This window comes from Ursus americanus, chromosome 26, assembly GCF_024610735.1.
Source record: "Ursus americanus isolate L20-20 chromosome 26, mUrsAme1.1.p, whole genome shotgun sequence".
Classification (NCBI taxonomy): domain Eukaryota; kingdom Metazoa; phylum Chordata; class Mammalia; order Carnivora; family Ursidae; genus Ursus; species Ursus americanus.
Genome location: NC_142152.1, coordinates 905,934 through 926,905, shown reverse-complemented (window position 1 = coordinate 926,905; position 20,972 = coordinate 905,934). Strand labels below are relative to the sequence as shown.

Genomic DNA, 20,972 nt, shown 5'->3' with positions numbered 1-20,972 from the left:
ATGGCTGCCACTCGAATCAACCTCTGGTTGTAAGTGATGATTCAGTTCCTCACTGTGGAATTGCTCAGCCCTGACCTCACATCTCTGGGACCACGCTCCACCCCATGGTAATTTGTCTCCTCATGTGTTAGCCCGTCAACATTTGCACAGCATACAGCACACACATAGTAGGTGCTCCCTGAACATCTGATGGAAAGATAGATACATAGAGCTCTTCATTCTTCTGCTTTCCACAAACATCCCTAGTCTGTTAACTGAATACTTATCATGTGTTTCAAAGACCTCCAGAGAAAAATAGTCTCTTCCTAAATCAAAAGCCCATTCTAATGTTAGATGTAGGCTTTGAAAAAAAGTGAAGACAGCTGTCATAATTCTGCATTCAACGACTTGATGGCTTTTGGAGTTTTGGCTGAGGGACTTGTCCACCCAGAACATCAACCAAATGGAAAAGTGGTCAAAATGGTCTCCTGAGGAAGAAAATGGAACAATGCCACCCTTTGACTCTCATCCAGAACTTATGAACTCAAAACAGGTTGAAAATAAGGTTACTAATTTAATAGGATTAACCATAGGATTCTTAGAGGACAGAAGAGACATGGACAGTATCAGCTACAAGGAAGAGAGCAGAAACACACAGGAATCACGAGTGACCGCCTGGTGATCGGCACCCACCCCCACCCATCCCACCAGCCACGTGACCACAGTCCCCTTCCAATGACTGTTTAGAAATGGGCATGTGGCCTAATCCCAGCTGATTAGAGGCAGGAAGAATTCTACTGGGGGATTCTAGGAAAGGCTCTCTCTCTAGAAAGAAACACAGTGAAAAGACAGCCTCCTTTCTCTGGGCAATGTCTTCTCTGGGTGGGACACCTGAAGCGGCTGCAGCCATTGAAACCATAAGGAGGCCAGTCCAGGGGCAAAGTCACACACCCAGGGGGACAGTGCAGCAAGATGGGAAAACTTGGGTCACTGATGACTGTGGAGCTACTGAGTCAATCGACCCAAGAGCTCTGTCTCTGGACTTCTTGTTCTCAAAGGACATAGATCTTTTTACTCTTTAAACCAATTTAAGATAAGGTTCCTGCTACCTATATAGCTAGAGACATCCTGAAAGAGATAGAATACAAAACGGAAAAAATCCCCAGGTATTAATTATGTTGGAATGCTCTGGCATTAAAATGGATATGTTGACGTAACTTTGGTCATATTGACTTTATACATTAAAAAGCATAGTTGTGTGGGGTGAGTTGCCACGTCTGCTCTCTGTACAATATATTTGTATTTGAACATGAAATTTGTCAATATATTTGAAAATGAACTTGTTAGATAAGAGAAGAAATTGATTCCGCGCATTTGGAGAAAAAACTTCCTGTATGCTATTAGCATTTTACCAATCGATTGATCCACCTCGGCCATAACGGGACTTCGCGGCTAATTCTCTCTGTCCCGATGACATACGGTTCATGCCATTCACACCTCTCAACAGGGAGATCAAGCAGCTGAGAGCTTTCCCTCCAAAGCTTCAGAGGCGACGTGTATGTGACAAGCAGAAAAGAGAAGTTCAGAGAATGTGAGGCCCTGAATCTACTGCTTTGCTTAGAAAGTCGTCTAAGTTGTCTGCTCATGTTACTTCACAGGAAATGAAACTATAATCTGTTCAAAGAGTCGGTGTTATTTTTTAAGATTTTATTTATTTATTCGACAGAGACAGAGACAGCCAGCGAGAGAGGGAACACAAGCAGGGGGAGTGGGAGAGGAAGAAGCAGGCTCATAGCGGAGGAGCCTGACGTGGGGCTCGATCCCATAACGCCGGGATCACGCCCTGAGCCGAAGGCAGACGCTTAACTGCTGTGCCACCCAGGCGCCCCAAGAGTCTGTGTTATTTTTAGCCAATCCCAGCTACCCACTTCAATCTGTTCATTTTTAAGGGTTTATATGGGTTTTAACATTTGCTTTGGAATATCATTCATATTATAAAACAGGACGTGATAACCTATAAATTACTCAACTGAAAACAAGAATGAAGGTCAATTAGAGTGGTATTATATGAAACAGAATTACTTTTTAAAAGGTCTTAATTTTTGCACTTTTAATGATTCATGAAGAACTACACTTAGGGCACCCGGGGGGCTCAGTAGGTTGGGTGTCTGGCTCTTGATTTTGGCTTAGGTCGTGATCTCAGGGTCCTGGGATTGAGCCCCGCCTTGGGCTCTGCACTCAGCAGGGAGCCTGCTCCAGCATTCTCTCTCCCTCTCTCTCTGCCCCTCTGCCCATTCTCACACTCATTCTCTCTCTCACTCTCTCTAAAATGAATACATAAATCTTTGAAAAAGAAAAAAACTACACTTAACTTTACAATGTTCACACTCTGACTACAGCTGCCATGCAGCTCTACTTCCTAAAATGATGCTTCCCAGGAAATACTTACTGAAATCTGTATTGGTTTCCTATTTCCGCTGTAACAGATTACCACAAACCTAGCGGCTCAAAACAACACAGATTTATCACCTTACAGTTCTGCAGGTCAAAAGTCTGAAATGGGTCTTGAGAGGCCAAAATCAAGGTGTCAGCAGGTTGCGTTCAAGAGGTTCAAGATTCGAGGGGGAAATCTATTTCCTTGCCTTTTTCAGCTTCTGGAAGCTGCTCCCATTCCATGGCTCGTGGCCACATCACTGTGACCTCTGCCTGTCTCATCACATCTCTTTCTCTGACTCTGACTCTCCCACATCCCCCTTATAAGGACACTTGTGACTGACTCTATTGGGCCCCCCCAGATGGCCCAGAATAGCCTCCCCATCTCAAGACCCTTAACTTAACCACCTCGCTAAAGTCCTTTCTGCCAGGTAAGGTAACACATCCACAAGCTCCAGAGATTAGGACGTAGACAGTTTTGGGGAGCCAGTATTCTACCTACCACAAAATCCATCACAAATAGGAGCGGTTTTCCTCTGTCTCATCTGACCTGAGAATATTTAGAAAACTGTATCAATTACTGTTGATCCAGAAGTTATCACTGGTTGTGAGTGAGTAGGAGATACTCCTGTCACTCCAAGAAAATGCTGATGAACAAATAAAATTCTAATCCCAGACACTACTTTTCAAACACAGTCTTCCCACAGTGGGAAGGAAAAAAAAAATCCAGCTTGGAAGATTTGTTCCTTGTTTTGGTTCCCAGGAAACTCGTGCTAAAAACATGTTGATAAAATGAATTTATCAGGAAAGGAAGTGACAGTAAAAGGTAAGGGACATCTGGGGAAATGGTAAATTATTATAATAACAGAAACTCTCATTATTAAAAAAAAAAAACCTCAGGACTTGTGGGAATCACTTTTAAAAGCATCACAAATCACTAAATTGGTATCTCTAACTTAAGGATACTTAGCTGTGCATGGGAGCTGGAACCAGGAGGCAGCACAGAGGACAACAGGGCTGGCTTCCACATTTCTGCTTTGCCCTCTTATAACCTACACTTATTATACAACTCATCCTCCTCACAAACCTTTATGAAGTGGGTTCCGCTCTCATCAAAGAAAGGTACCACTCTTACTTTTCTCTCTGTCCCCAAGACCATGCAAAGTGCCAGGAACAGTGTAGGTCCTCAGTTAGGTCTGTTGGACGAATTAATTAACCAAATAAAAACGACAGTTCATCAAAGAAAAGCATTCCTCCTTAGATCATAAACCTTTAAAAGTTTTGCGAAGTCCAATTTCACCTTCAAAAAAAAAAAAAGAGCTGAAGTTTCTGGGTGGCTCAGTTGGTTAAGTGTCTGCCTTCAGCTCAGGTCATGATTTTGGGGTCCTAGGATTGAGCCCTGTGGGGCTCCCTCTGCAGCGGGGAGCCTGCTTCTCCCTCTCCCTCTGCCCCTCTCTGCCCGCATCACTCATATGCACTCACGTGTTCTCTCTCTCTCTCTCTCAGATAGATAGACAGATGGAATGATAGATAAAATCTTTTTTTTAAGAGCTTATTTTAAATTACACAATCATGCAATAACCTGACACAGCAATTTTCCAGCTCTGCACTCGTATTAACGCACTCACGCTTTCTCACCACAGATCTAAAAGAGAGTTTTCATGAGAGAGAAGAATGATCTTTAAGAAATCATATGCAATGGGATTCAAAATTGGACATTTCAACCGAAGCACGACGATACATGAGTATGATATTCCAGAGCCAAGTTCCAGACCTAGATCCAAATTTTCAATGAAATCGCCAAACACTGGTTCTATGACTTGTAAACATAACCTCTGTTGCACTGAAGGTTAGAAATGTGGCTAGCTGTCACAGACTAAGGGACTTTCAGAGAGGGGATTTCTCTGGAGAAGAGTAAGGCCTCAAAGAATCACCCAGAGCTTACAGTACCTCTCCAGAAAAAGCCAAGCAGAGACAGACAGGGGAGCTTCCCTGCTGACCGGGGAGAGAGTGTCTGAGGTGAGGTCAGCCTGCATCCACAGAGCCTCTCCCAGATCATTTAATTCAGGCCATGCCCAAGAGAGCAAGTACGTGGGTGTCTGGACACGGACTGCCAAACTGAGATGGTATCTGACGACCAAATGTAGCATTAAGAAGAAACGGAAAAGTGACAAGTCTGCCGAGCGTTCGCTCAGGAGTGGGGGAAGAATTCCTCCCAGGGAGCACATTTCACAGGGACAGAAGGTAACACATGTATTTGTTTTCTGACTTCAGACCACGCACGCGGTGTGTTCAGCACACTGGTTACTCATGGCTTCTCCCCATTTGGAAGTCCTCCCAAAACCTCGACTTGTCTTCCAGCTGGTAAGGAAAGATGGAATTCCTTCCAAAAACTAGGTAACTGTGCTCTTGGTGGGCAGCTGGAGACTGTTGGGAGCCTGGCTATTTAAGAGCACTAAATATAAACATATAAGAAAAAACGGATAACTTTTTCTGAAATGAACCCTCCATAAACACAACCAGAAAACCCACTTTGCTCCATAATCAATGCCAAGAAAGAAAGCTGTCACCTTAGAAAAAGAAGAGGAGGAGAGGGAGGAGGAAGAAAGAAACACACATGACTCTTACCCAGGCCCTGATTCTGCTGTTCCCACTCGATGGCGTCTGGCACCTGGTACGTGGCTCCATCCAAAGGGCCCAGGTTTCCCTGCTCGGAGCCAGGTTCTTGAGACGTGATGCCAGGGAGAGTAAACCCGGGCAGCTCAGCGTCACCGTCCAAGCTCTCATCCAGGGACTCTGCATCGTGATCTTCTTCATCTTCCTCCTCAGCTTCCTCTTCTTCATCTTCCTCCTCTTCATCCTCTTCATCTTCGTCTTCTTCTCCCTCTAGGAAAAAAGAAATCAACAAGAAACACAAAGGAATACGGTAAGTGCCTACCGATGAATCTTTTGAAATGACCCAAACACTACAAAACAATTGTGCTTGATCTCTGAAAACAAATTTTATAGCCAAAGTTGGGTGATGTGGGCCTTGCAGGATTATGTGCTCACCATATATCTATGTTTTAAACCTTCAAGATCACAGTCATTTCAGCTTATTAGTACGCAGCTTATTATTTGGAGTCAAAGCTCAGGTAATACAAATTTTTATTAGTCAAATTTATATCGACAAAGGTAGAAAACATCCCTTCCCTGTTTTCTGAAGGTCATTAAAGATGAACCCACTAGGGGCGCCTGGGTGGCGCAGTCGTTAAGCGTCTGCCTTGGGCTCAGAGCGTGATCCCAGGGTTCTGGGACCGAGCCCCACATCAGGCTCCTCCGCTAGGAGCCTGCTTCTTCCTCTCCCACTCCCCCTGCTTGTGTTCCCTCTCTCACTGGCTGTCTCTCTCTGTTAAATAAATAAATCAAATCTTAAAAAAAAAAAAAGAAAAAAAAAGATGGACCCACTAGGTTAATATCCAAAATATATAAAGAACTTATACAATGCAACACCAGAAAAACAAATAATCCTGTTAAAAAAAATGGGCAGAAGACCTGAATAGACAGTTTTCCAGAGAAGATAAACACATTGCCAACAAACACATAAAAAGATGCTCAACATCTCTAATCATCAAGGAAATACAAATCAAAACCACAATGAGATAGCTCCTTACACCTGTCAGGATAGCTAGAAACAAAAAGACAAGAAAAACAAGCATTGGTGAATGAAAATGTGGAGAAAAAGGAACCCTCGTGCACTGTTGGTGGGAATGCAAAATGGTACAGCTACTATTTAAGACGGTATGGAGATTCCTCAAAAAATTAAATAGAAATCCCACATGATCCAGTAAGTCCCCCCAAAGAAAATGAAAACATTAATTCTAAAAGATATGTGCACCCCTATGTTTATTGTGGCATTATTTACAATAGTCAAAATATGGAAGCAACCCAAGTATCCATGGATAGATGAATGCATAAAGAAGAAGTGGCATATACAAATACCATGGAATGTGACTCAGCCATAAAAGGAGTGAGATCTTGCCATTTGCAACAACATGAATGGACCTAGAGGGTATTATGTTAAACGAAATAAGTCAGGCAGATAAAAACAAATACCATATGATTTCACTTACATGTGGGATTTAAAAACCAAGACAAATGAATAAACAAACAAAAAGCAGAAAACAGACCCATAAATATGGACAACAAACTGATGGTTGCCAGAGGGAAGAAAGGATGGGAGATGGGCAAAATGGGTGAGGGGAGTGGGAGATACAGGCTTCCAATTATGGGATGAATAAGTCACAGCGATAAAAGGTACAGGATAGGGAACATAGTCAACGGTATTGGCGTATCATTGTATGGTGACAGATGGCAGCTACACTCGTGATGAACATAGTATAATGTACAGAATTGTCCAAACACTACGTTGTACAGCTGAAACTAATGTAACATTGTGTGTCAACTATACTTCAATTAAAAAAAAAAAAAAGATTTGCCCATTAGAAAGCACACTAAAATACTAACAGAACTTAAAGGGAGTGTCCCAATCCTTTTGTATCTTATAATACTAGAAACAAGAAAATTCATCATTTGGGCACAATTTTCCTTTTCCTCTTCTTCCATATCAGTGAGTAGAAGTCAAAACATGTTAGGTGAGAGGTACATATATCCACTCCCAGCTCCTGTTGGAAGATTGACCCAAGAAAGTGGAAACAATTACATCAACATTCTCAGTGCCACTCTAAAAGAGGTTAGGAAATAGGATATTGATCAAAGACAGTCAGAAAAGCACCCTTGAAAAAAATAATTATCATTACCATCATCATAAGAGTTAAATTTACAACTCGTCACATTTGATGCTTCAAGCGGAGTAGCTGTAGGAAACCTAAGATCCCCAATTTTACTTTGTTTCACCAATTTTAATTTTCTAGGAATACTTAGAGGCTCCACCCTCACCATCGATTCACCCTGAAAAGAAGAAGGAAAATGGCAGACTCTGCTTTTTTGGATGGGGAGATCAAGGAAAGCTTTTCTGGTAAGGTGAAGTCTGAACAGAGATTATATCAAAATAATGAATTCTCTTGTTTCATTTAGGTCAGCAAAAACAAAAGCCTTGAGGCATATATGCACTGTGTTCAAAGAATAGAAAAAACTGGCCTGGAAGCAAGAAGGGACAAGAAATGAGGTGGGAGGGGTAGGCAGGGGTCAGAGCTAACATATATTTCTAAGGAATATATTTCTAAGGCTTCGGGGTGAAAAACAGGCTCTATCAGAGCAAGAGACAGAGCAGAGAGACCCATTACGAGGCTACTTCAAAAGCCAGGAAATAAGATGATGGTGCTTGTGGACGGGGATGTAGTTCTGGAAGCAGGAAGAGGTCATCAGGTCTGGGATGTAATGTGAAGGTAATTTGAAGGCAGAGCCCTACTGATAATTACGATGTGGGGTGTGGAAGGAAGATCCCACTTTATTAAAGATGGAAACTAAAGGGTAAAGAGCAAAATCAAGAATTGCATTTGAGGGGCGCCTGGGTGGCTCAGTCGTTAAGCATCTGCCTTCAGCTCAGGGCATGATCCCGGTGTTCTGAGATCGAGCCCCACATCGGGCTCCTCTGCTGGGAGCCTGCTTCTTCCTCTCCCACTCCCCCTGCTTATCTCTCTCTCACTGGCTGTCTCTGTGTCAAATAAATAAATAAAATCTTTAAAAAAAAAAAAAAAAGAATTGTATTTGAGACACATTAATCGTGAGATTGCTATGCCCGTGGCTTCCAAATGGAAATGCTGGAAACTTAGGGAAGATCAAAGCTAGAGATAAAAATTTAGAACTCATCAATTTAGAAATAATATTTACAGCCTTGAGACTGGCTGAGATCACCAAAAGAATGAGTGTGGGTAGAAGGAAAAGTGGTCCAGTCTAAATCCTGGGCAATCGAACATTTAGAAGTCGGCCAGCAGAGGAAGATTCAGCAAAGGACACCGAGAAGTGACCACTGAGGTGGTAGAAAAACCAAGACGAGTGTGGTGTGAAGGGAGTCAAGGGAATAAAACATTTCTGAAGGCCTGAGTAAGGAAACTGAGAATGTCCGTCCGATGTTGACATTACCTGTGGCTTTGACACTTTAGAAGTGATTAGTGACTTGCCCTAAGTTGTTCCGTGGAATGGGGCGGATAAGAGCCAGACTGGAGTAGTTGAAAAGAAAATTAGAAAAAAAGGAAGTAAATATTGAAGGAAAAAAAAAAAAAACCTTACAAAACTCTTTGGAAAGAAGAACAGGACAACAATAGCCAAACTATGAAAAGAGCCCAGATGTCCATCAACAGATGAATGAATGAAGAAGATGTGGTATATATATACACACAATGGAAAATTACGCAGCCATCAAAAAATTGAAATCTTGCCATTTGCAATGATGTGGATGGAACTAGAGGGTGTTATGCTAAGCGAAATAAGTCAATCAGAGAAAGACAACTATCATATGAAATTTCACTCATGTGGAATTTAAGAAACAAACCAGAGGATCACAGGGGAAGGGAGGGAAAAATAAAACAAGACAAAATCAGGGAGGGAGACAAACCATAGGAGACTCTTAATCATCGGAAACAAACTGAAGGTTGCTGGAGGGCAGGGGGGTCAGGGGGTAGGGTAACTGGGTGATGGACATTAAGGAGGGCTAATGAGCATTGGGTATTATATAAGACTGATGAATCACTGAACTCTACCTCTGAAACCAATAATACATTAAATGTTAATTAATTGAATTAAAATTTTAAAAAATGTTAAAAAAAAAAAAAAGAACAGAAGAGGGTAGCTGGAAGGAAATACTAGAATACTAGAATTTGCTTGGAAGTTGATGGGTAAGATCTGGTAGAGAGGGGGAAACTGATGACTCAGGAGAGAGGGGAGAAGGCTGCCGGAGGAATGTCTGGAGATGAGGTTTGGCCGAGTGGTGGCCCACGTGGACTCGAGCCACACAAATGTACTGAGACTGTGTGACTGCGGACAAGTAACGGTGCCTCACCTTCCTCACCTGTAAATCTGGGGTGATTCCTACCTCACAGGGCTGCTGTAGGATTACATTAGTGAGTATATTAGGTACTTAGGACTAAGCCTGGCCCATAGCGGCCACTCTGTGAGGTTGGTTTCTTTGCGATTACTGAGAAGGGCTGGCATCCAGGCCACAGGCTCCCTCAGAGCCAGCCTCCACTGCAGTGGGCATAGATGCAGGCACGAGGATAGATTCGGTGGTGGGAATATGTTTCTTTTATTTTCTCAGTCAAATAAGAAACTAAGAAGGAAAAAATAAATGGTGGTTTGAGGCGAGAGGAGAAAGTGTGAAATAGTCATCTTGGAGAATGCGCAAGTGAATTCCCCAGGAAAATGTGGGAGGACTGGCAGGCAGCCCCATGGGCCCACTTGAGATATGACATCATAAATTCAAAGTGAGACATGTGAAGGGGGTTGTGTTTTTCTCCAGCCACATTCAGCTGCTTGGGTGCAGGCATGGGTGGAAGGGTGGAGTAGGCAGAGAGAGAGGACCAGCAGCAAATTTTGCTAGAAGAGCTCAGTGGTGGAGGGGTGGGGAAGGGAGGTAAGGTTGATTGTGTGTGAAGGAAGTGATTGAAGATGGACCAGGCAAAGCATACAAACTCCCAACAGTAACATAAATAAGTCCTGGGGATCTAATGTACAGTATGGTGACTATAATTAACAACACTATATTGTATACTTGAAAGTTATTATGAGAGTAGATCTTAAATATTACCAACACACACAAAAAATAGTATTTATGTGCAGGGATAGAAATATTAACTAACCTTATTGGGGTAACCCTTTTGCAATATATAAGTGTATCAATCATTACATTGTGCACCTTCAACTTACATATGTTATGTGTCAACAATATCTCAGTAAAGTTGGAGGGGAAATAAAGATTGACCAGGGACTCTAATTAAAGAGAAGCTGAGGAAGAAGTTGGACAAAGAAAAAGTATGGGGTCATTGGAATTTGGAGAAAATTGTCAGGGATCTTCACAACTATTTGATGGCTTTGCTGACCTTCCTCCTGTAGACAGAAATTGGCCATAGGCTAAAAAGGACATTTCTTTATTTTTAAAGTATTATAAAATCACTTTTAGCTGCCTTTTCTTTCCACAGACCAACAAGGGTTGCACTTGATGGAATAATTGTGACAATATGATACTGATCCCCTAGGAACACGAAGGCAAAGCCCTGAGTTTCCAGCTGTCATCACTGAACCGTTAACCAATGACCACTACCAAGGACACCAAGGACAACTTCTACTTGACCCTCAATAAGTTCAGTGAATTCCTCCTCCCTAAAGTATTGAGCTATATGACCCAGCAGTCCCACTTCTGGGTATATACCTAAAGGAAACAATATCATTATCCCAAAGAGGTATCTGTGATCCAGTGTTCACAGGCACATAATTCACGATATGTAAGGTATGGAGACAACCTACACGTCCATTGACAGATGAATGGATAAAGAAGATGCGGGGCGCCTGGACGGCACAGCGGTTAAGCGTCTGCCTTCGGCTCAGGGCGTGATCCCGGCATTATGGGATCGAGCCCCACATCAGGCTCTTCCGCTATGAGCCTGCTTCTTCCTCTCCCACTCCCCCTGCTTGTGTTCCCTCTCTCGCTGGCTGTCTCTATCTCTATCGAATAAATAAATAAATAAAATCTTTAAGAAGATGCGACATATGTGTAATAAAATATTATTCAACCTCTAAAAAGAAGGAAATCCTACCATTTGCCACACGGATGAAACCAAAGGACATTATGCTGAGTGAAAGAAGTTAGAGACAAATACTACACGGTATATGACTTACAGGTGGGATCTTAAAAAAATTTTTTTAAGTCTAACTCATAAAAACAGAAAGTAGAAAAGTCTTGCCAGGGGCTAGAGGGTGGGGAAAACAGGGAAAGATTGGTAAAAGGATAAAAACTGTCAGCTCTAAGATGAATAAGGTCTAAAGGTCTAACATACAAAATGGTGACTATAGTTGATAACACTGTATTGTATCACTGAAATTTGCTAAGAGAGAAAACTCAAATGTCCTCACACAAAAAAAAGTAATTCTGTGAGGTGATAGTTGTGTTAATTAATCCAATGGTGGGAATCCTTTTACAATGTTATGCATATATTATCAAATCACCATAAAGTACACTCTTATAATTTTATTTGTCAATTATATCTCAATAAAGTCAGAAAAAATAAGGCATAGAGCTACAAAAATAATGAAAAGGACCTCAAAAAGTCAGGCTGCATGCAAGCAAGCCTGGGCCAACAAAAGGGTCACTACCTTCATGATGTGATTCTAATGACACTGCTTAGGACAACATGTCTCTTAATCTCTCCTATGCCCACCGGTCCTGATAGAGCCTTCTTTCTCCTCCTCCCTGTCCTGAAATGCCTAACATCAGATGTTTACTCCATGTCAGGGTATTCTCTTGGCAGAATACTCTCTCCAGAGTATACAATTTATACTGGAAAGGAAAGAAGGGCCCTGATTGTCTTGGGGAATAAGAGAGGAAAGCCTTCCCCTGCTACCACCAACCCCGCCCTTCAGCACAAAGGAACTTAAAAGGTTTACTATTTTGTCACTTTTAGTACTTGAGGAATTATATTGCAAGCCCGAGGAGATAGCTCTAGAAAAAAGGAAGTTTCAGGAACCTTGCAGAGAAGACAGGAGGAAAACAAGCCTTACTGGAGTGAGATTTCCCTTTATAGCCTTATTTCCTCATTATCTTTGTCAACCAGCAAATTTTCTTATTTTGTAAGAGCCTACCATCATTCTGTAGCTGTTAAACATCTTTAGTAGAATGTCACAGGTACCCTGCTGCAATTTTCTGTGGAATACTGACTGCTCTTACAGATCAGTAACTAAAAAAGGTATGATCACCCTTCCAAATATTACCAAAATAATGGATTTGATTGCAGTTTTACCCAAAAAGGTGGAAAACTACTGGATAAAGGAAGGATGCTCTTTTCTGTTGTATCACCAGTGACGAGTGCAGTGGTTGGCCATCAACAGTGCTCAAGAAGTGTTTGTTGAATGGATGGACAGATGAATGAATGCATAAACAACGAGCAAGATCCAGGTTTTTAACAAATGCCTAGACCTAAAGAAACAGAGTAACAATTAGTAAACAATTCCTCTAAATAATCTTGCAGCCAGCGCAAAGGCAACATACAAGAACAACAGGTGCGGAAGGCACTTGATGGAATGAGCACTGGGTGTTACATCCAACCAACGAATCACTAAACTCTAGCCCTGAAACTAATAATACATTAGATGTTAACTAAATCGAAATCAAATACAATTTTTTTAAAAAAGGAATAGGTGCAAAACAAACCAGAGTTGTATGCATAGATTTTCCACTTACAAAAACTAAAGAGAAAGTCATCTCTATTTCAACAAGTCTTTCAACCAGTCACACCCAAGAGCAACAATGATGTCATGAACAGCTCTGAACACAAAAGGTAATGACATGAAATGAACGTTCAACAAATAAAACTGTGCCAAAAACAGTAACAGGATCTCTGATCCAAAGAACTAAAAGGGAAGAACTCGCTCTATAACACTATCGGGTTGTATTTAAAGGTTATAGGATAATGCTTTCTGAATTTGGTGACTCTGTTAAAACCCAAATTTCATTTTCATGTATTTGAATCCTAAATAAGCTTGTGGATCAATGTAAAACACACATACACCCACACAATTATTCCATATTAAAATAACACAGGAAAAGAATTTAAAAAATGAACCTCTAAAAAGTAGCAATTGCTCTTGGTTTATCGGATATAACAGATAACAAGTAATAGTGATCAAAGACTTAAAAGTTCTATTTGTCCTGAGAATCCCCGAAAAAAAACACTACAGTCCAGGTACGGAAGGTTCAGAGAGTCGAGCCTGAAAATTTGTTCTGGTTGTGAAATGGAAAGAGCACTCTCGCACCTGACGCTTCCTTATTCCCAGGATGATTTGACACTGATTACCTCATGATACCAAGCAATCACAGTGACACTAACAGCGATCAAGGGGGCAGTCATGACGGTTTCTGAGTTACCACCTCTAGTGACAGACAAAATCCTCCCACCGCCTCACACTGTTCCCACGCCCGAGAACGTGGCACACATTACATAAACTCCCTGTCGCTCTTGCTGAACCAGCACCTGCTCAGGGTGTCCCACGGAATTCAGGATGCACGGTCCGGCACTGACTGCGGTTCCTTGCCATGGACCTGACAGATTTTTTCATGGTATTCTTACTAAGATCAAGTCACTTGCTGGCACGTCCACTGCCAAGAATTCTGACACCTAACAACAGTGAAAACCTGACAGGTGTCAGCCAAAAAACCGACCACAGGTGTTTGGAGAGTCGATGGCTCAGCAGGCAATGGGGACGCGGACGGGTTCAATGTCTCATTGCTGGGCTTGAGGGGCACTGAAACTGTACCATGAAAACTGCAAACATTAAACAGAGACGTCAGGCAAGTGCCACACGGTGAAGACATGCTTGGTGATATCAAGCAGTGTGTCCACAGCTTCCACGGAGAAATGTCCTGTTGCAGGTGGCAGGGAGGAAAAAATATCTGTCTGGACAGTATCCTCTCTAAGCCAGTTTCACCTGTCTGGCCGCTCTCCGACAGATTCCCTCAACAGCTGTTTTATAACCCATAACAATACTTGGAACTTACATGGGGCTTTTCTTCGGAGGAACTCAAAATGCTTTGCAGGCATTATCCTCAAAGCTTACACGGTCGGCGAAACAGAAAGCAAGTCTGATAAACTTTGTTTTGCCTATAGCCTACATAGCTCGTGACAGAACTGCCTTGAATACTTGAACATAATAGCAGAGCCTCAGACAGGCTTATTAAACCCAGAATCTTCAGCTCTCTAGGCGAGGCCTGTTTTATTTGTTGCAAACATTTCTGCCTAAGGTCACCAAAACCAAGAGTTTGAATTTTGTTCAGGATCAGAACCGTGGGTTAACTCCCAACAAAATCAAAATAGGACGGACGGGAGAAAATTTACCCCATGGTCGTGGCCTAAGTCACCTGACTCTGCTATAAAGTCCAATTGCCATCAATTTAACAAGCAGCTCCCACCCAAGGTCCTCAGTTTCTCTCATTCCATTTTTATCACAGTTTAGACATTTTTAGATTTCCAGAAGCCAGAGATGTAGCCAGCACTCCCGGAGTATTACTAATGAGGGGAAGCTTGGTTGAGAATACATTGTCCCAAAAGTGGAGGTAGGAAGAATTCCAATGGTAATACTCGTACCCAACATAACCTGTCTCTCTTTGTTGTTGTTTTTTAAGATCTTCTTTATCTGACAGAGAGAGAGAACAGCAGAGGGAAAGGGAGAAGCAGACTCCCCGCTGAGCAGGGAGCCCGATGCGGGGCTCGATCCCAGGACCCCGGGACCACGACCTGAGCCAAAGGCAGACGCTTCACCAACTGAGCCATCCAAGCGCCCCAGCAACCTCTCTTTGATTTACAGGAAGAAGAGGATCTCACCTGCACGTTCTGTCTCTTTGGAAGAGCAACCATCAATCTGAATCATCATCTTTTAAGTGTCAAACTTCTCTTTTTAGTGGCCCTTTTCTTTCCTTTATGAAGTTTAAAATTAAATCTAAGGTGAACAAATTAGGGCACATGAAAAAGAGAAAGAATACCATAAAGAAAAAAACAGGGTGGCTTGCCTGGGCAGATGCTGAGTACGTATTAGTCTTTCTCCCACTTCCCCCTTAAATGGAGTAGCTCAGACACATCCCAGTGGCAGATTTCTAAAAGAAGAAACATTTCGGGGCGACTGGATGGCTCAGTCAGTGGGGTGTCAGACTCCTGGTTCCGACTCAGGTGGTGATCTTCCAGTTGTGGAATGGAGCCCCACAATGGGCTCTGCGCTCAGCGGGGAGTCTGTTTCAGATTCTCTTTCCTTCTCTCTCTGCCCCTCGCCCTCCCCCCACCACTGGCACTCTCTCAAATAAATAAATAAATAAAATCTTTAAAAAGATAAAAAATAAATAAAATCAAGAGGAAACATTCATTGGCAAGTGTTTTCCTGCCAATCTCTATACAAATATAAACAAAAGCCACGGTAGCCAAATGATTTCCACACTTAAAGAGGGACTGAAGCACTGGGGATGGCGCTGCTTTTATTTTCCAGACTTTTTTTTAACTTGGGCATCCAACTGGGTACAAAACTGGAAAGCCAGAAAAGAAAAATATTTAAACTTGTTTTGAGGATATGAAACAATTCTCCAGCAGATGGCTCTCTGGTATCATAAGGGGTTGAGGCACCCCAGAAGCTTCTGAAATAATGTCCACCAAATTCAGCAGCTCACAATGTTAAGCTGACTCAAAATTTATAGAATTCTCTTATATTTCTAAAATCTTAACTCTTCCTGCCAACCAAATGCTTTCACATTTTATCATGTAATACTGGATATATACAATAGAATATACATGTAATGAACTGAATTCCAGAGAATTTAAGAACTGGAATATTCCAGCTCTGGCTTCCCAAAATGGATGTAAAGAATCACTTAAGTTTATTGAGCTCCCTGTTACCTGCAGATGTTGGTATGCATTCCAATGAAAGGAATGAAATAATGTTCAACCCCACAATGGGATGCAAGAAATCTAGGCAAACTCCCACTGAGTTGCTAGCAGAATGGCAACCACTTCTTCGTTCACATAAAAAGTGTTTAACTTCAGGTCCAACATAAGCACTGGATTTCAAGTGATAACAACAAGCAGGACAAGTCAAGCAGGAAGCACATCAATTAAAGAAGGTAATGGTCCTAAAACCATACACTCCATCATTCATCACTTACCCAATGCTTGGTAACCACAGACCACAACCACTGTCTGGATACAAGACAGAAAGATCTGACTCTGCCCACCTGCCCTTCAGGAGGTCTGGAGAACTCATTTAAGAGCACAAACTGATGATCTATTGCTGGGAAGATAAACTCTTTTTGGGAGTACATACTAATAAAAATGAAATGGGATAGGTAAACTTGTGGATTGAGTGCCAACACTTAAAATATCCGAGTGCTCCACATAAAAATCAAAATTTTCAGCTTATCCTGAAACAATTCCAAGATCTGGCATCACTGAGCTCACATACTCCTCCTGGCAACGAGGAGCTTCTGGCTGCTCAGCTCTTACCCTGTTTCCTATACACAGTGTAACTTCTTCTTTTGTCTTCCTCATCCCTGCCCCCACAGGAATATGAACGAGCTCTGTCTGGATCAGAGGGGGTATGTGCTCCCTCCTGCATCAAACTCACCACTCCCTACCGTCTTAGGCACCTTCCTCTTTGCTCACTTACGTTGTCCACCTGGCCCCTGACCCATGGTTGCACGGAGAAGATGTGACTATTTCGTTATAACAATTCATACACAGTAGTAAATGATAAATGAGACCTAATTTTAATTGATAAATGATGTAAAATGTTCATATTTATTTTGCATTTACTCCAGGCCATGCAATCATTCACTACATGAAAGATCTCATTTTATTCTTACAAGAAGAGATAGGAACATCCGTGGCCCTGCTTGACACAGAGAAAAAAAACTGAAGTCTAAAGAAATTAAACAATTTAGTCAAGATCACAGTGCTGGTTCATGACGGGGCTAAGACTTAAACAGAGATATGTCCATGTAAGCCCAGAACCAGAGCTATTTTTGCTGAGTCTATACAGCTCCTCATTGTGGGCTGGGTGGTCTGAGAGGCTTCATAAAGGAGGATGAGTCTGAGCTGAACTGTTTATATGTCCCCTTCCTGTCCTCTTTCAACTTTATAGCCTTCTGTTTATAGAGTAGCACAGCACTAATTATTATTAATTACACAATGCGATAGTGAGCCTGTTAGGATACAGGTACATTTCTTGGGTAGCGAGAAGTGTTATACTGCCTAGACGTGAATCATGCTGTGCTTTTAACCGAGATGGGATTTTCTCTTAAGGGTGGGATGGTGTCACTCTTGATGTTTGACTGGCTGTCAGCTGCCTAGGGATTAAAGGTGTGTCCTTGAACGTGCAAAGCAGGGCCAATAATATGTGGGATTGGGGATTCCCTGCTTGATGGTGGGCCCTAGAGTAAATTTATGTCTTGGTCTTGGCTCTTCCGTGTGGGGGCAGAGATGAGGAAGACAAAAAAAGAAGTTACATTATGTATAGGAAACAAGGCAAGAGCTGAGCAGCCAGAAAACCTAGCAAGGTGCTTGAAAACTGTTCTAATGCTTTGGGCATAGAATATAAAAAATATTCTCAGTGGAAGGGGTCAGGGTCTGGAAGCTCTGAGAGCTTATTAGCTAAGGTAAGATCAGAGAAACCTGTATGTCGTGAGCCTAATTCACTTTGTGTTTCTTTTATTTTCTTGGTTTATTTGCTGGGTGTTCCCTTAGGTTTGAGCCAAGTATGTTTTTGAATTTCTACTAATTTCACCTGGAACAAGAGAGAGGGTTTTTGCTTATGCTCTAGCTAGAGTTTCAATAGGATATAGGACGCTATATCCACGTGAAGCAGATACCCTGAGAAAATTGAGGGAGCAGTGTCGGGCCCTCTGCCCACCTGCAGAATTTCTTTCTCATAATAAAACACTGGAAATTCTTGACACGTTTTTAATAGAAGAAATTTCCACAGAATATTTTGTTTGCAGAACAATGCAGAAGGAGGCAGAATGGCTGAAGAAGAAAAGGCACCGGTAAATTTAGACAGATTCAATGCAAAGCTTTCACGACAAATGCCATGTTTCCAAGTGTGAACATTCTTAAAATCTTGTAAGGCCGGGGCGCCTGGGTGGCTCAGTCGTTAAGCCTCTGCCTTCGGCTCGTGATCCTGGAGTCCTGGGATCGAGCCCCACATCAGGCTCCTCTGCTGGGAGCCTGCTTCTTCCTTTCCCACTCCCCCTGCCTATGTTCCCTCTCTCACTGGCTGTCTCTCTGTCAAATAAATAAATAAAATCTTTAAAAAAAAAAAAATCTTGTAAGGCCATTCAAATTATGTTTTTATTCTAGTCTTTCCCTTTGGGGTTATGTATGCATTTAACTTCATGATTATGAATATAGCCAGAAAAATTGCAATTGATAATATACTTACGTTATTTTATACAATGTTAAGGTTTGTGATTGTCTGTATTCCAATGCAATAAAATTATCAAGTTTATACCACTAAAGGATAGTTATGTCTAGCTTCACACTGAAAAAGCATGCCTTTTTAAAATGCCTTCATTTTCTGCAAATACCTAAAACACCCTTGAAATCACAGCCTATTATGTGGTTATAAGCTACGTGTTTGCTTCCACAACTGCACAAAACCACCACACACGGAAAGCCCCATATGGACCAGTCCTCACAAGGATTCTCAACACTGGAGCACGGGCCCAGATGAATCCCTCGGAACCAAGCCTTTTGCCTGGGTTCTGAACATCCTTGAGAGAGAGACGTGCTGCAGTTCCCTATAAATCAAGTATTTGGTAGCCTGAGACTGAGCCCCTGGCTGCCTCCTCTACATTGAAAGGCAGTTGCTTCTGTTTATGAAAAACTATTCTTGGGGCGCCTGAGTGGCTCAGTCGGTTAAGCATCGGACTCTAGATTTTGACTCAGCATCATCTCAGGGTTGTCGGGCTCAGCGGGGACTCTGCTTCTCTCCCTCTCCAGCTGCCCCTCCCCCTGCTTGTGTGCTCTCTCTCTCTAAAATAAATAAATGAATCTTTTTAAAAAATTATAAAAAACCCTATTCTTAAGAAACAATTCATCTAGGGGCGCCTGGGTGGCACAGCGGTTAAGCGTCTGCCTTCGGCTCAGGGCGTGATCCTGGCGTTATGGGATCGAGCCCCACATCAGGCTCCTTCGCTAGGAGCCTGCTTCTTCCTCTCCCACTCCCCCTGCTTGTGTTCCCTCTCTCGCTGGCTGTCTCTATCTCTGTCAAATAAATAAATAAATTCTTAAAAAAAAAAAAAGAAATAATTCATCTAACCAATAAGCTAAATTAGAAAAATATACTTGATTACATGTCTATAAGCTGATGGCTAATGTGGTGCATATGGTATCTATTCACCATCCCTTAGAATGTTTTCCACATTTTTGGATTTGTCATCACTTATTTTTTTAATAAATATCAATAGAACAATGAGTAAATATATGTACACAAATCTATACACCTGCACGCACACCCCCCCCCCAAGAAACTCACAAGCATAAATATCATTTCCTTATTTCTACAAACTGGGGCTAAGCTCTCGTTCCTAATTCTCAGAGTCCTTTTTTTCTGTAATTAGTTGTGTGATACTTTCCCACCTTCTACCCTTGTATTTCTGTTATTTATGTATCTATTTTAATTATTCTACTAACATTTATGCAAGATCCACTCCCGTTTATTCTTTTTTATTATCTGAATCACCAAACACTTGCTGAATGTGCACCGAAATGAATGAACAAAACCTGTGCATATACAGAAGCCTAAATCCTTTTATCATCCTGAGCCATTATGTAAAATTTCATGTGTGTCTAAGGGTGAGCCTTACTAAGCAGTACTAAATTTCTACTTCCTAGTGCTGGGCAGCAAACACTCCAAAAAAAAGGAAAAAGTCAGCTCTAGAATAATTTTTGCTTAGTTGTGATTATGCCAATAAATGAATCTTATGATAAGCATACTAGAAAACTTAAGAGTGAATGTCAGTTCTTTCTTCAACAGCAGAATTTGTAAGCAAAGCTTTAGGATAATACATCATAATATTGATTTTAAATATTTCTGAAATACGACTGGCAATGTGAGCATTAGTAGCAAACATGGGATGACCATTCTGAGTGCTAAGGAATTTACTGTACTAACATGCTGGTACTTAAGAACAAAGATCTATCATAAATGCCAGAGGAAGTATGATGATTTCAGGACAAGACAACAAAATGACTTACTATCAGAGGCAATCGATAACTGAAATCACCAGCAATTCTGTGTCATGTAATATATGTGAAGATGATGCAAAGAGAGAAAAAAAAAATCCTTCCCTAATGTACTTGGCAATGGTATTAGATGTTTCCTGTGCTCATGTTAATAGTTATAAAATTATTAATTTTTATTAAATTCCCATTGCTTTTGCCAGAACAAGCATGGAGGGGAGAACTCAGCATTTAATTCAGGAAATCAATTCATCTCTAACAGTCAAACAAAGGGCATATTCCATCAAATACTCTTTTCCTTATCTTCCCCATTTGTATATTAGTTAAGTGGCTCTGGTACTGAGGCAAAATGAAGTCCGAAGCATTTCCAAGAACTAAGGCCAAACCTTGTACCCTTCGTAACACAGAGTGAACACCCGTAACCTCATACTGCAGTATTAAAAGTAACAGTGGGCGACAGTTCGAATTTACTCCTTGCTTGATCTTTCCTATTATATCCACTGAGCAGGACCCAAAGGTAAATCACATAAACTGGGGTTCATAAATACGGCCTCAAGATGAGATTTTGAATACTCTGTCTCATTCATCCATCCTAGCTGCCTTCTGAGTTGAAAAGTTACATGAGAATTGAGAAAATAA

General features: G+C 41.7%; 1 protein-coding gene across 2 annotated transcripts in view; it reads right to left on the bottom strand.

Annotated features, from left to right (window-relative positions):
• The window catches only part of ARMH4 (armadillo like helical domain containing 4), a 157,578-nt gene that overhangs the window by 80,391 nt on the left and 56,215 nt on the right, over positions 1 to 20,972 (bottom strand). For both annotated transcript variants that reach the window (XM_045810473.2, XM_045810472.2), the window contains exon 5: positions 5,041 to 5,298. In XM_045810473.2, coding sequence (XP_045666429.2) covers positions 5,041 to 5,298 — 258 coding nt within the window. The remainder of the gene's footprint in view (positions 1 to 5,040; positions 5,299 to 20,972) is intronic.